The sequence below is a fragment of the Hyla sarda genome, chromosome 2 (assembly GCF_029499605.1).
Source record: "Hyla sarda isolate aHylSar1 chromosome 2, aHylSar1.hap1, whole genome shotgun sequence".
NCBI lineage: Eukaryota > Metazoa > Chordata > Amphibia > Anura > Hylidae > Hyla > Hyla sarda.
The window spans coordinates 436,629,012-436,642,826 of NC_079190.1; the positions used below are offsets into that span (position 1 = coordinate 436,629,012).

Consider the following 13,815-nt stretch of genomic DNA (forward strand, 5'->3'; position numbering starts at 1 on the left):
CCCTTGTAACCAATAAAATATACTTTAGGATCTAGAAGAAGTATTTGGAGATTTTGGAGCCCTCTAAGATTGACTGTATTAAAGAGTACCTATCATCAACTTAACTTTCCCTAATCCTCCTCCCCATCTGTCCCTGACTCTAACTATCTCTATCCCTATAATTATTTTTTAGTTTAAACTCCCTGTAAATACCTTATTTCTTGTATTTTCGGTAGCTGGGACTTGAGCTGTGTACGAGGGCAGGAAGTGGGCGTGGCCCGGCAGGTGCGACGACGTCAGAAGCCTGGCCGGGCTGGTTACAGGCTGAGTAAAGTGCAGGGACAGCAGCCTCTGAGTCTCCTCCTCTCTGTTTGGCTATACACATGCCATACAGAGAGCTATCACGCCCCCTCCTGTAGGCTTGCATTGAGGGGCGGAGCATGACGTCACACGCCGCCGGCCCTGCGTTCGACCATACTCAGACCCGGAACGAACACGCTCCGGGGGCTGATTACAAATGGGGTGCCGCGTGCATGATCACGGGCGCCCCCAGCTGCGGGACTCCCGCGATCAGGCATCTTATCCCCTATCCTTTGGATAGGGGATAAGATGTGTAAGCACCGGAGTACCCCTTTAATGCCTTGTGCCGAGAGCCGTTTCAACCTATATCTTCTATTCCGCTAAGGATTATGTATCCGAAGACTGCCCTTCTAGTTGTGGGAGAATAAGCAGCCTTGTCATGCAAAGAACCTTATACGAAAATTCTAGATGACAGAATTGTGCTTAAACCAGATCCTGCTTTCCTACCTAAGATTGTGTCAGCTTTTCATATGTCACAAGAGATTGTTCTCGCTTCCTTTTGTGCTAATCCATCAAATTATACAGAAAAGACCTTCCATAATTTAGATGTCCGTAGGTGTGTTCTAGAAAACATCAGTAGAACTAAGGATTTTAGGAGGCCAGATAGGCTTTTGTACAGTTAGCAGGCCCAAACAAGGGAGATAAGGCCGCTAAGGTCTATTTCTAGGTTGATTCGTCAGGCTATTTCTTCAGCTTATCACACAACAGGGTTACCTCCTCTTGTTAATTTAAAAGCCCACTCTACCAGGGATGTAGCCTCTTCTTGGGCAGAATGGAGGGGGGCCTCTAATGAACAAATTTGCAGAGCGACCACTTGGTCACCTCCGTATATTCAGGCGGTGATCCCACCCTAGTTGGTTTTCTCTTGTATTCTCTCTGGTGGTGCTGTCGTGATGGTGAGGAAAGACAGTAATTACTCACCGGAAATTCTGTTTCCTCGTAGTCACGACAGCACCATGACATTCCCACCCTTTCTTTTCTGTGCACAGAGGTGAGACTCACATGGGTGTTGCAAAAAAACAAAACGAAAAGTATGTAAGAATTTTTTTATTCTTTCGTTGCCTTATGTTATTTTCTGTTGGATTCTAACCAGTGCTAAGGCTCTTCTTGGGTCTTTATAATTCACTGAGGCTATGGAGGGCTGTACATCCTTTTGTGCTCTAGGTTTACTGTCCCGATGGAAGGAGTCCATCTCTCTGGTGGTGCTGTTGTGACTACAAGGAAACCGAATTACCGGTGAGTAATTACCAGCTTTTCGGACATTCCACGGACAGCGGAGCCCTCTCTGGCATAGAGCAGCAGAATCCTATTGGAATCAATGGGAATCTGCTGCTGCAGAATGTCTGTGCGAAATATTCATGCAGAGTTCAGCATAGACATTCTGCCTTGTGAACATAGCCCAACAGTGATTTATACAGTCCCTCAATACTAATAAGTCAGGCTGATTGCTGCGTCTGTTACATGGATCAATAAATGAATTGTTTGGCCAATAATCCCCATGTGTAAAAGGCCCTGAAATCTCCTATTATAAATCAATCACGCTCAGCATAAATCCCCACATTCCCAAAAGAAAAGGAGGGGAAACTGCCTATATAGCTAATAAATGATATTTAGACAATTAAAAAGGTTGATTAGAGGGAAAGTATGGGCTATGGGTTTATTTCTCTGGAGTTCCCCTTTAACCCTCACACTGTATGTAGTTGAGAAAGTTAATTATTTTACAAAAGCAGTAGCTATTGGTTAAAAATAAAGTGAGTAAAAAGCATGAAATGTAATGGGAAAAAGCTACATAGCAAGTTGTATTATCTTTAATTACTTTGGCATTTAAATCTTATGAATATTGTAGGTTCAAAAGGTTTCTTCTCCGGAAAGTGCAGAGGCCTCTGAAGTTTAATGAACCTCCGACGTTGCGGCTGAATAGCGCTTAATTAAGTTCTCACTCAGAATTGGTTCCCGATTTCTTGTAATGAATAGAGTGGTAACATGGAGGAGTTGTTTGTTACATGAAATCTGAAGTTTTTTTTGCTAATTAATATTTGTTCTGAAGTTCTGAATTACTAGCACAAATAGAATTTCACTTGCACGGCCATTATAGGCAGAGAAGTTTATGAATAGAACACAGTTAACTTCAGGCTACCGTTCCTAAAGAGAAACTGACAGCCTGTTCTCCCACACTAAACACAATATACTGTGGGTTATAAAAAAAAAGAGGGGTTACTTAATCGTTATTGCAGAGTTATGGCCATTGTTTCAGTCATTAATATTGTGCTGCTGTGCACAATGGAGGTAGGGAGGCGACTTGCAGAGTTCCCCTCCCCCCTTCGATGTTTACTGCCCAGCCCGCCCCCTTGAAGAATATTCAAATGTCTTCACTAGCCTTGGTGAGCCCTCTGCTGCCTCGCTACGCCTGAAAGACAGCAGCGCCTGTTCTCTGCTTAGAGAGGAGAGCGCTCACTCCCAGCAGACTCTCACGTCCTAGTCACGTGCAAGTGAAATATAAACAGGATAGGCTTCGTGAGGAGGTCGCAGGTTAATGAGCGCTGAAAGGATCCACCACAGTTAAAAGCAAGGAAGGTTTAAAGGAGTACTCCAGGATGCAAAAATTTTCATTCTGACTGGCAGCAGTAAAAAATTAAAGAGATACATACCTGCCGTCACTCCCCTGGTGCCTTTGGTAACCCGCTCTGGCCTCCGTGGCGATCCTCTTCCTCGTGGTTGGTGAGTCATACTGCACTCAGCCAATTACCGGCCGCAGTGAAGTCCCGCCTCGACCGGCGATAGGCTGAGCGGCAGTGTGACGTTTTGGTGCTGGGACCACTAGTGCAATATGACTCACCGACCACCAGCAACCAGGAAGAGGATCGTGGCAGAGGCTAGAGCGGGTTACCGGAGGCACCTGGGGAGCGACAGCAAGTATGCATTTCTTTATTTTTTTACTGCCACCAGTCTGAATGACAATTTTTGCATCCCGGAGTACTCCTTTAATGGTAAAATACAACGCGTTTCACTGTGCATGCTCAGCTTCATCAGGCATTAGATTACGTGCAAGTGAAGGCATTTGACTGTTCATCATAAATCTGAAGGTACTACACAGATTTAAGTTGGTGACCGTTGGTCTAATTGCTGTTTAACCGCACTATATCCCAGTATATTGGGTTTATTGCAGGTGAACGTGCTGTCAGTTTTCCTTTAAATGTGTTATCCGGTGTTTTCTTTAAAATGAAAAAAAATAAAGAAAGAAAAACTATACCCGATCCACTGCAGCACCTTCTCTCCTCTGTCCAGTCCCCTGATCTTCTCTTTTCATTCTGCTTCCAAGACGAGCACTGGATGCTGGATCTGCCCGCTAAGTCAATAACTAGGCACAGTTTCCTGTGTCAGCCAGTGATTGGCAGAGTCTGCAGGCCCAGCACCAATCGCTCGCCACAAATGCAGGAAAAAGAGCGAGACAATCGATACTGCTGCAAGTGATATCTGGGCAGAATTTCTATAGTGTGAGCGGACCCTTAGAGTGTGCCAGATTTTTTTATTTGTCTAATCAAATTTTTATACAAAATAAAAAATGTTTGTATGTTCTGGCAATTTTTTTGCACATGTAAGCCATGTCCACAAATACATGTATATCAGTTTTATTTGTAATATCACACAAAATAGGATATATCTTCTTGCAACATTAAAGGAGTACTCGGGTGGAAAACATTCTTTTAAATCAACTGGTGCCAGATTTGTAAATGACTTCTATTAAAAAATCTTAATCCTTCCAGTACTTTTTAGCAGCTGTATACTATAGGAAAAAAATTCTTTTCTTTTTGAATTTCTTTTTTGTCTTGTCCACAGTGCTCTCTGCTGACACCTGATGCCCGTATCAGGAACTGTCCAGAGCAGGAGAAAATTCCCATAGCAAACCTATGCTGCTCTAGACAGTTCCTGACACGGACAGAGGTGGCAGCAGAGAGCACTGTGGACAAGACAAAAAAGAAATTAAAAAAATAAATGAATTCCCTCTGTAGCATACAGCTGCTAAAAAGTACTGGAAGGGTAAAGATTTTTTAATAGAAGTAATTTACAAATCTGTTTAACTTTCTGGCATCAGTTTATTTAAACAAAAAAAAGTCTTCCACCGGAGTACCCCTTTAAGACATTCAACCAATGCTAACAGATCTAAATGTTATAAGTCTATTTAGTACTTTACATAAGGGTGTTCTGTTCATTTACATTGGTACATAATCTCTTCAAAGGTTGTTGATATATTTTTCTCTACCTCTCAATATTTTCTACATCCCTTTTTGCTTTCAGTAGATGGAAACCTTGTTTATAACCATTGGATAAAACCCTGTACCTTCCTAGTCCTGCTCTGAGCTGAGAAGTGGACATTTTTATCCAGTCTAAATATTATTCTGTAAAGTACATATGTATCCACAGTAACAATAATTCCTTTCCTGCCTTAAAAGTTTGGAAGTAAAATCTATCAGGCTAAAGTCCAGGCGTAAAGCTAACAGAGGATTATGTGGACTGGATACACCTAAAGAAGTATTATGTCTGCACAGGAATTCCTTTTCTGAATGCTAATGTGTTCACCCACTGTTGGTAAACAGATATTGTATATTTTGGTACAGAATTTTAACACGGTATGCCGTATATAAACATAAGGTTGGAGCATCAATTATATTCTGATGTTCAGTGGGATAAGGCTCATTTCTAAGCTGCACAAGTTTTGTTCTGTCTTTACAGAAGGGGTTGTCTTCATGTCAACACATTTTGGGCCCTTCTTTAAAGGGGTATTCCAGGATGTTTGGTTCTTTGAATGTAAGACAAGGGCAACAAAGTTAGTCTAGTTACTAATATACTTCACTTACCTGTGTTTGGTGGCTGGTATCAAATTTCTTTCTTTCTTTTCCCCCGAAGTTCATTTTTTTCAGCCTACAAAATGAGTGTTGTCTTGGACATTTCCTAGCTTGTTGTGTGGCCCGAGACAATACATCACAAGTCAGATGCTAAAAGGGGTGATAACTTTACCAACGCACATGTGCGGGCATTCATCATTACACTGATCCACAGCTTGCATGTCAGGTTGTGCTATACTGCAATGAGTGGGAAAATAAGTCGCCTTCAACCTTGAAACAAAGGATTCTGGGCATTGTAGTCTAAGGAAGGCCACAGAAACAGGAAGTAGCCAGTTCCCAAGAACAAACCATCTAATAACTGGTTCCATCCAAAGCTGGTTTACTTCATATGGCCTGCTGCTGTGCATGGCAGACAATGTGAAGTGAAATCTCTATCTGCTTGTGAGAGAGATTTCACAGGAGAGGAGAATCAGCACAGAGGAGGCGAGAATTTACTATGAAGATCCAGGGCAGATGTCACAGTGCACTCAGGGGCATGCACCAAGCTACCTCCTTAAGAATAATAATGGAGGCACAGACCAGCAAACACTTAAAGGGGTATTCCGGGCAAAAACATTTTATCCCCTATCCAAAGGATAGGGACTAAGATGTCTGATCGTGGGGGCCCCGCTGCTGAAACCCCTGCGATCTCCCTGCAGCACCCGCATTCTCTGCGGGTGCTGAATCTCCAGTTTCGGAAACCTCCGGATTTCCGGGTCTGGGGGGCCTGAAGTCACGCCACACCCCCTCCATTCATGTCTATGGGCCCCAGTCCCGGAGGTTTCCGAAACTGGAGATTCAGCACCCGCATAGAATGCGGGTGCTGAAGGGAGATTGCGGGGGGTCTCAGCAGTGGGGCCCCCACGATCAGACATCTTATCCCCTATCCTTTGGATAGGGGATAAAATGTTTTTGGCCGGAATACCCCTTTAATATCATTGTCATCAGCATCACCCACAGTACAAGCCTATACCCATAGGTTAGTGTGGCTGATGACAGATTCCTTTTCAAAAGTAGCAAATTCCAGCACAGAAGCAGTGCCCCCAAGTTGTTGGTAAGGAACAGTAAGGGTTAAAGTTTTCACAAAGGGACTATATATGCAGCAGAATCCTTTCTCTGACTGCGACTTTCTCTGGTTGACTCATTTATTGACTCATTTCTTATTTTTATGTTATACAGAGTGAACAAGAAGAAATGAAATAGGAGCACACACCTGTATCTCTTGCTTGAAATGGTTTTATTCCATGAGGTACAAATCCAACATCCCGACACCCCTAAACCAGACAGAGCCGGAGCGGCAGAAGCTATTCACCTGGACGACTGGCGGTCGTCCAGGTGAATAGCTCCTGCCGCTCCGGCTCTGTCTGGTTTAGGGGTGTCGGGATGTTGGATTTGTACCTCATGGAATAAAACCACTTCAAGCAAGAGATACAGGTGTGTGCTCCTATTTCCTTTCTTCTTGTTCACGTTTTATCTCGCTGTTCAGACTGTATGTGAGCACCACTCCAAACCTTGCTATCAGGTTCATCCCACCCCCACCGCCATCCACATACCACTGCTGCCGAGATCCTCCTACTCTCCTTGCTTGCGGTGCTCAGTCGCCCTCTCCAATCTATAATGTTAAACAGAGTTTAGAAGACAAAATAAAAATAGATTGAGCATTTATTTGTATAGATAGATATTGTGGTCCAGGCCCTGGTCTATCTGGTGAAGTCCCATTAGAACCCCTGTTTTTATTTTTGCTTAATTTTCTTGTACCACATTGTCTTCTGTAATTGTTATAATGTTTTACCTCAATATTGTTGGCTGTATATAAATAATAATACTAATGGATTATATTGGTCTAAATTGTTGTGAGTTTTGTACTCACAATTTTCATTTCCAAATACATGTTCCACAGTTTGTCTTGTTCTATTAAAATGTAATGATTATATACTTACACACTATTTTCTGGGATATAAAATATAGTAGTGTAAACAATTTTTTTGTCTTATATTCCCTGTTAGTTTAGTGAGTTACAACAGACCCCCGGCTATGATGCCAGCTGGTATAGGTGCCACATTTTATTAATTACCATTTGCATAATATTTTCCAGTAAATATTTATTTTTGGTTTTATGAATGTCTTCCTGTTTGTTTTTTTAGATTAAGATGCCACGTTGTTGAAACCAACAAGCCAGCCACATTAGGAATAAAAGAAAACACAGTGAACAGGCCATTACTAAGCAATGAAGATCTGCATTTTAAGGTAATATTTACATAATAGAATTACAAGGCCATGTTAAAGACAGAATTTCAGAGCAGAATACTGCAAAAAAAAATTCTGCTCAGAAATTCTGTGGCAGCAGAGTCCCTATTGCTTTCAATAGGATTCTGCTGCACCGTGCACACAGCAGAATCACGATTTTGGCCTCTGCCAAAAGAATTGATCCCCGCGGAAATTCATCGCCATCTATAGAAATGCCGCATCTGGGAACCGTCTTAGTGCTGGTATTTTTTTGTTGGTGCCCACTGTGTGTGGAATGTCCGCCCGTGTTTTTCGAGCGGACATTCTACAAATATTCCTCTGTGTGAATGTAATTTTAGAGGAAACCGGAGTACCAGAGGGAAACACACAAACATTGGGAAAATATATAAACTTGATACAGATGTTGACTTTAGTCAGACCCCAGTGGTGCTAACCAATGAGCCCCCATGCTGCCCATTATGTGTCCAGATGTTATTTTCACCTTTTGTTACCCTGTCCAATAAAAAATTGTACCTGTTGTCAATAAACAATTTTTATATATAATGTAGATAATACCATTATATGTATTTTTGTAATATACATTGGTTAACGAATGTGTATATTTTTGTCTCTGTGCACCGAGGACAAGCGGGGCTCTGTGCACCGAGGACAAGCGGGGCTCTGTGCACCGAGGACAAGCGGGGCTCTGTGCACCGAGGACAAGCGGGGCTCTGTGCACCGAGGACAAGCGGGGCTCTGTGCACCGAGGACAAGCGGGGCTCTGTGCACCGAGGACAAGCGGGGCTCTGTGCACCGAGGACAAGCGGGGCTCTGTGCACTGAGGACAAGCGGGGCTCTGTGCACTGAGGACAAGCGGGGCTCTGTGCACTTAGGTCAAGCAGGGCTCTGTGTACTGAGGCTCTATAACATGCTCCCAGCTCACACATCAGGGTGATTGACAAGCCAGGAGCTTGCACAGAGCCCTGCTTGTCCTGCCCTCACTTCCTGTATTTGGACTCCTCATAGAGACACACATTCAGTAGCTGCAGGGACAGCATTTTTTCCACCCGAAAATATACACATTTTTTAACCACTGTATATCACAAATATAATGGTATTATCTCTATTATATAAAAGGTTTTTGTTGTCAAAAGGTTAAAATTGGGCTTGGTTGTAAGTCAGTACTGTATTCCCTTAGCATGCAGAGCTAGTGATGTCAATGTCACTTGTGAACAATGGTCTGCCCTGTTTTGGTGTATTACACATGAGTATCATACATGGAAAATGCGAGACCATCTAACAGGTTTTTGCATTGGGGACCAGACACAAGCTATATGCAGCTTACCACTTAGCATTGAGCAAACTATTGTTCTCAGCAAGAATCCACAGTCCAGCCACAGCTCAGAGAGCATTCCAATAATATAAGATAAGATCCAGCTTGCAGATTAATAGAGACCTTTATAAATTATGTTTAAGCATCCGTCATACATTATAGCCCAGTGCAGTCCATCCAGTTAAGGCGTGCATGCTCAGCTACCACTGCATTCATTGTCTGGGAATTCTGAACAAGGCTGAGGTCAGTGCAGTGTTCACAAGTCCCATAGAGAATGAATGGAGCAGTGGTTAAGGATGTGCCCTGCTGCTTCATTAATTCTGGGGACAATTAACCCTTGTTCTTATGATCGAGGGAGGTCCTCGCAGTCAGACTTTTACCAATAGCTTTTTATCCCCAATCCTATAAATAGGGTATACAGTGGGCAATAAAGTATTTAGTCAGCCGCCAATTGTGCAAGTTCTTCCACTTAAAAAGTTGAGAGAGGCCTGAAATTTTCATCATAGGTATACAGTGACCCCCTGACATGCGATGGCCCCGACATATGATCAAATCGACATACGATGGCCTCTCAGAGGCCATCGCATGTCGATGTCAGCATCGACATACGATGCTTGTTTATGTCTGGGCCATCGCATTAAGTGCTATCCGGCAGCGCAAAATGCTTAAGCTGCTGCCGGATAGCAGCTTAAAGTTCCCCGTGTGGTGCAGTAAGTATTACTTACCCCTCCACGATGCTCCGGGGTGCCCTTCGGGTCCAGTGCTGGTCCTCCGGTGTCTTCTCGGCCCTCTCCGGTGACGTCAATACGCTGCTGCGCACGCCGTCCCGTCATCCAATAGGAATGATGTCGCTACGTAGGCCCAGTAAGGCCTTGCGGAAGACATTGGATGACCGGAGAAGACCAGGAGAGCCCAGCAGAGGACCGGAGAAGACCAGGAGAGCCCAGCGGAGGCCCAGGGACACCATCGGGAGTGGCGGGACGCGGTCCGGAGCGGCGGGGACAGGTGAGTACAGCTTCCTATTCTTTACATTGCACGAATCCCTCAACATACGATGGATTCGACAAACGATGGCTTGTTTGGAACGAATTACCATCGTATGTTGAGGGACCACTGTACCTCAACTACAAGAGACATAATGAGAAAAAAAAATCCATAAAATCACTGTCTGATTTTTAAAGAATTTATTTGCAAATTATGGTGAAAAATAAGTATTTGGTCAATAACAAAAGTTCATCTCAATACTTTGTTATATACCCTTCACAAGGTTTTTACACACTGTTGCTGGTATTTTGGCCCATTCCTCCATGTAGATCTCCTCCAGAGCAGTGATGTTTTGGGGCTGTCGCCAAGCAACACAGACTTTCAACTCCCTCCAAAGGTTTTTTTGGTTTTTTTTTTAACTGTAATTTTTATTGAAAATTTTAGTTTTTCAAACAATAAACAAAAGCGACAAGAATGAACAGCAAATAACATCACAAGAGGTCAGAGGCCCCAAAACAGTCCATAGGTTACATTAAGGGCGCAGAAAAACCACAGCATATTTGGAAAGGTATACCATATTAGTTAGAGCGGCCCTACGTACATATGACGTATAGAAGGGAGAACATACCACCCTTCAGGGTGATGAGAACCAATAACCAATGAGACTCAAACAAAAACAAACAAACACAGCCATCCAACAAACTACATATACAAAGGGAGGTGGGGGGGGGAGAGGGGACCACACAGAGATCACGAGACAAAGACAAACAACAGTAAACAAGACCCAAGGGGGGAGGAATGGAAAGGAGGGGAAAAAAGAAAGGGAGAAAGGGGGCAGGAAAAGAACAAAGAGGGTTACGGAGGTTGGTGATCAGAAAAGCGGTCCCAAGGTTCCCACACAGAAAGAAACAAAGGAATAGAGTTGTTCAAGGAAGCTGTAAGAGATTCCAAGGAGCGAATCTCACGTATACATGTTAGCAAGTCTAATTCAGAAGGAGGAAGGGTCTTCTTCCAGCATTTAGCTGTGAAGGTTTTCGCAGTTAGCACAATATGCATGAAAAGCTTGAACGGTTTCTTAGACAGAGCTCTATAAAACAAATGCAAGAGATAGTGAAGAGGATCCAAAGGAACCGAGACACCCAAGACATCTGTAAGCAAGCACTGTACCAAACGCCAATAATCCACTACAAGGGGGAAAGACCAAAAAATATGGAAATCCGATCCCAGTCCCACACCACAGCGCCAGCACTGTGGGGGGGATAGTAGGATTCAGCCTATTCAGCAGCTCCGGGGTGTAATACCACGCATTAGCATCTTATATTGCGTCTCTTTGTATGCAGTGCAGATAGAATCCTTAGATGCCCGTTCCCAAATAACTCTCCATTGCTGGATAGTGATGGTAGTGTTCAGAGCTTCTTCCCAACGACACATATAATGATGTAAAGGAGGGTCACTATCAGGGGGTGAAGGAGGAGAGAGTAGATATCAGAGAGAAGTCCCCGAGTCTGAGGTCCATTACGGCATAACCGTTCGAAGCTGGTAGGGCCAGAGACAGCCACAGAGCTCATTGAGGAAGTCATGTAATGCCTGAATTGCAAGTAATGGAACTATTCAGACAGAAGGAGATCCCTGCGAGAGACCAATGAGTCAAAGGACAGAAGAGAACGGGAAAGGGGATCTACCACATCAGCCCAACAAAACAATCCACGAGAGCCCTATTCCCTCACCATACCTGAAGACATACCAGAGGGGAAACCAGGATGGTAAAGGAAAGACTGTATAGGAGAGAAAGGAGAAAGTAGTTTAGACTTGCTACAACAATAGCCCCATACATACTTAGAGAAAGACATAGGACCCAATAAAGTAGTTGAGGACAGGTCAGGGGGAGGGATACACCATAAAAAGGTATTCGGATGGATAGGGGCCAACCATAATTTCTCCAGTTTCATCCAGCAACTATAGGCATGGTAGGTAGACCATGCTGCCAGATGTCGTAAATGTCGTAAATTTAGGGAGAATCGTAATTTTCACTGCCACTATACGACCAAAATATTTGATATATTGCGACCGCCATTTCTCCATGAGAGCCCTAAGCTCTAAGAGAAAGAAAGTTGGCAGAATAAAGAGAGGAATAAAAGGGAGTATGATATACCCCTAGGTATTTAATAGCAGAGGGAGACCGTTCAAAACAATTATCAGCACACAAGAGAGAGGAAAGCGAGGAAGATTGAGAGGAAGAGCCTCAGATTTAGATAAATTGACTGTACAGCCAGAGACAACACCAAAATCATGAAGGACTCAGTACAGATTAGGAAGAGACAACAAAGGACGAGAAAGGGTAAGTAAAACATGATCAGCAAATAGACAGATCTTAAATTCCCTATCATGAAGGGCTATGCCAGTGATGTCCCAATTCCCCCGAATCATAGCCACAAGAGGTTTAATACATAGTGCAAAGATCAGTGGGGACAACGGACAACCCAACCCTGGCGAGTACCATTAAACAAAGGAAAATTCGGAGAAGGAGCATGAGGGAGTTTTAGAGAGGCAGTTGAATAAGAATAGAGACCCCGCAGTGCAGTAAGGAAGTTACCAGTGATACCAAACTTTTGCAAAGTGGCAAAGAGAAATGGCCACCCCAACCTATCAAAGGCCTTTTCAGCATCAAGACTAAGGAGCAAAGCCTCTTCATATCTCCTATTGACCAAGTCAACTAGATCCACTACCCTTCTAGTGTTGTCACCTCCCTGGCGTCATGGGATAAAGTCGACCTGATCCTTATGAATAAGGGAAGGGAGAAAAGAGCAAAGGCGCACAGCCAAGACCTTGGAGAACAACTTCAGATCAGAATTAAGAATGGCAATAACTGGTGCAATCATGGGGATCCTTACCAGGTTTAGGTATCATGGTAATCAAAGAATGTAAAAAGGACTGTAGGATCTCTTCACCCCCCATGAATGAGTTATAAAGTGAAACAAGCTTATGTCAAAGGACAGAGGAGTAAGTCTTATAGTACAAGTAAGTAAAACTGTCTGGGCCAGGGGAGCGACCCGTAGGAAGGGACTTGAGAACCTCCTGCAGTTCCTCCAGGGTGATCGGAGCATTCAAGACAGCTCGATCTGCCTCCGTCAAGGTCGGTAAGCCGCATCAAGAGATATAGGAGTCGAGAACCGTGGCACGCTCCCCAGGGTCAGACAGAAGTTGAGAAAGAAGGGAGTAAAGGTCAGAATAATAGAGAACAAAATGACGTGAAATATCAGCAGGATGATAGTGAAGAACAACCGAAGAGTCCTTTAAGGCAGATGGGTATTGGGTGGCTGCCCGGTCCCTAAGGCACCTGGCCAACATGGTGTGAGCCTTATTACCCTTCACATAAAACCTCTGCTTAGCATATAACAATTGCCGCTCGACCTTATAAAGAATCAGCTCACCTAGCTGGGCCCGAGCAGCAACCAATCGCCGTAAGATCGATGGAGAGTTAGAAGACGGTAAACAGGCTTCCAAGTTAGCAATGCGCACTCTAAGCTCCCAAGAGCAAGCCATGTCGTCCTGTTTCAAATGATAGCTGAGAGCAATACAGTGACCACAGATCACCGATTTGTGAGCTTCCCCCTATTATCCAAATCCACATGACCATGCAGATCACTGAGGAACTCCGTTTGTGAAGCTATAGTAGAGTGAAACTGAGCTCTATAAGCCCTGGTAGAATCAAGGGTGTCCTCCAAGCCCTCAACCCTGTCGGAGACATGCTGGAGATCCTGGCGGAGGAAGGAGATTTCCGCCCTACAAGTATCTTTAACTTCAGCAATTAAGGAGCGGAAGTCCTTTTTGAATTTGAGCTAAAAGCTGGCTCAAGTTGGGAGGAGCAGGAGATGGAGCGGGGATGCCAGAGCATTCCCAGTCTGTATCCGAGATGCCGTTCCAGGGCAATCCACCATCCCGGGGTTCCTTGGACTCAGACATTACTGTGGCCCCTCTGAGTAGAGAACTTCGGGGCCCCAGTATTTAATTTACTGGCCGACATATGCCTCTGTGGTTAGGGGGGTGCTA

General features: G+C 44.0%; 1 protein-coding gene across 2 annotated transcripts in view; it reads left to right on the forward strand.

Annotated features, from left to right (window-relative positions):
• The window catches only part of MOSPD2 (motile sperm domain containing 2), a 108,562-nt gene that overhangs the window by 87,073 nt on the left and 7,674 nt on the right, over nt 1-13,815 (forward strand). For both annotated transcript variants that reach the window (XM_056559176.1, XM_056559177.1), the window contains exon 14: nt 7,367-7,469. In XM_056559176.1, the coding sequence (XP_056415151.1) occupies nt 7,367-7,469 (103 nt within the window). The remainder of the gene's footprint in view (nt 1-7,366; nt 7,470-13,815) is intronic.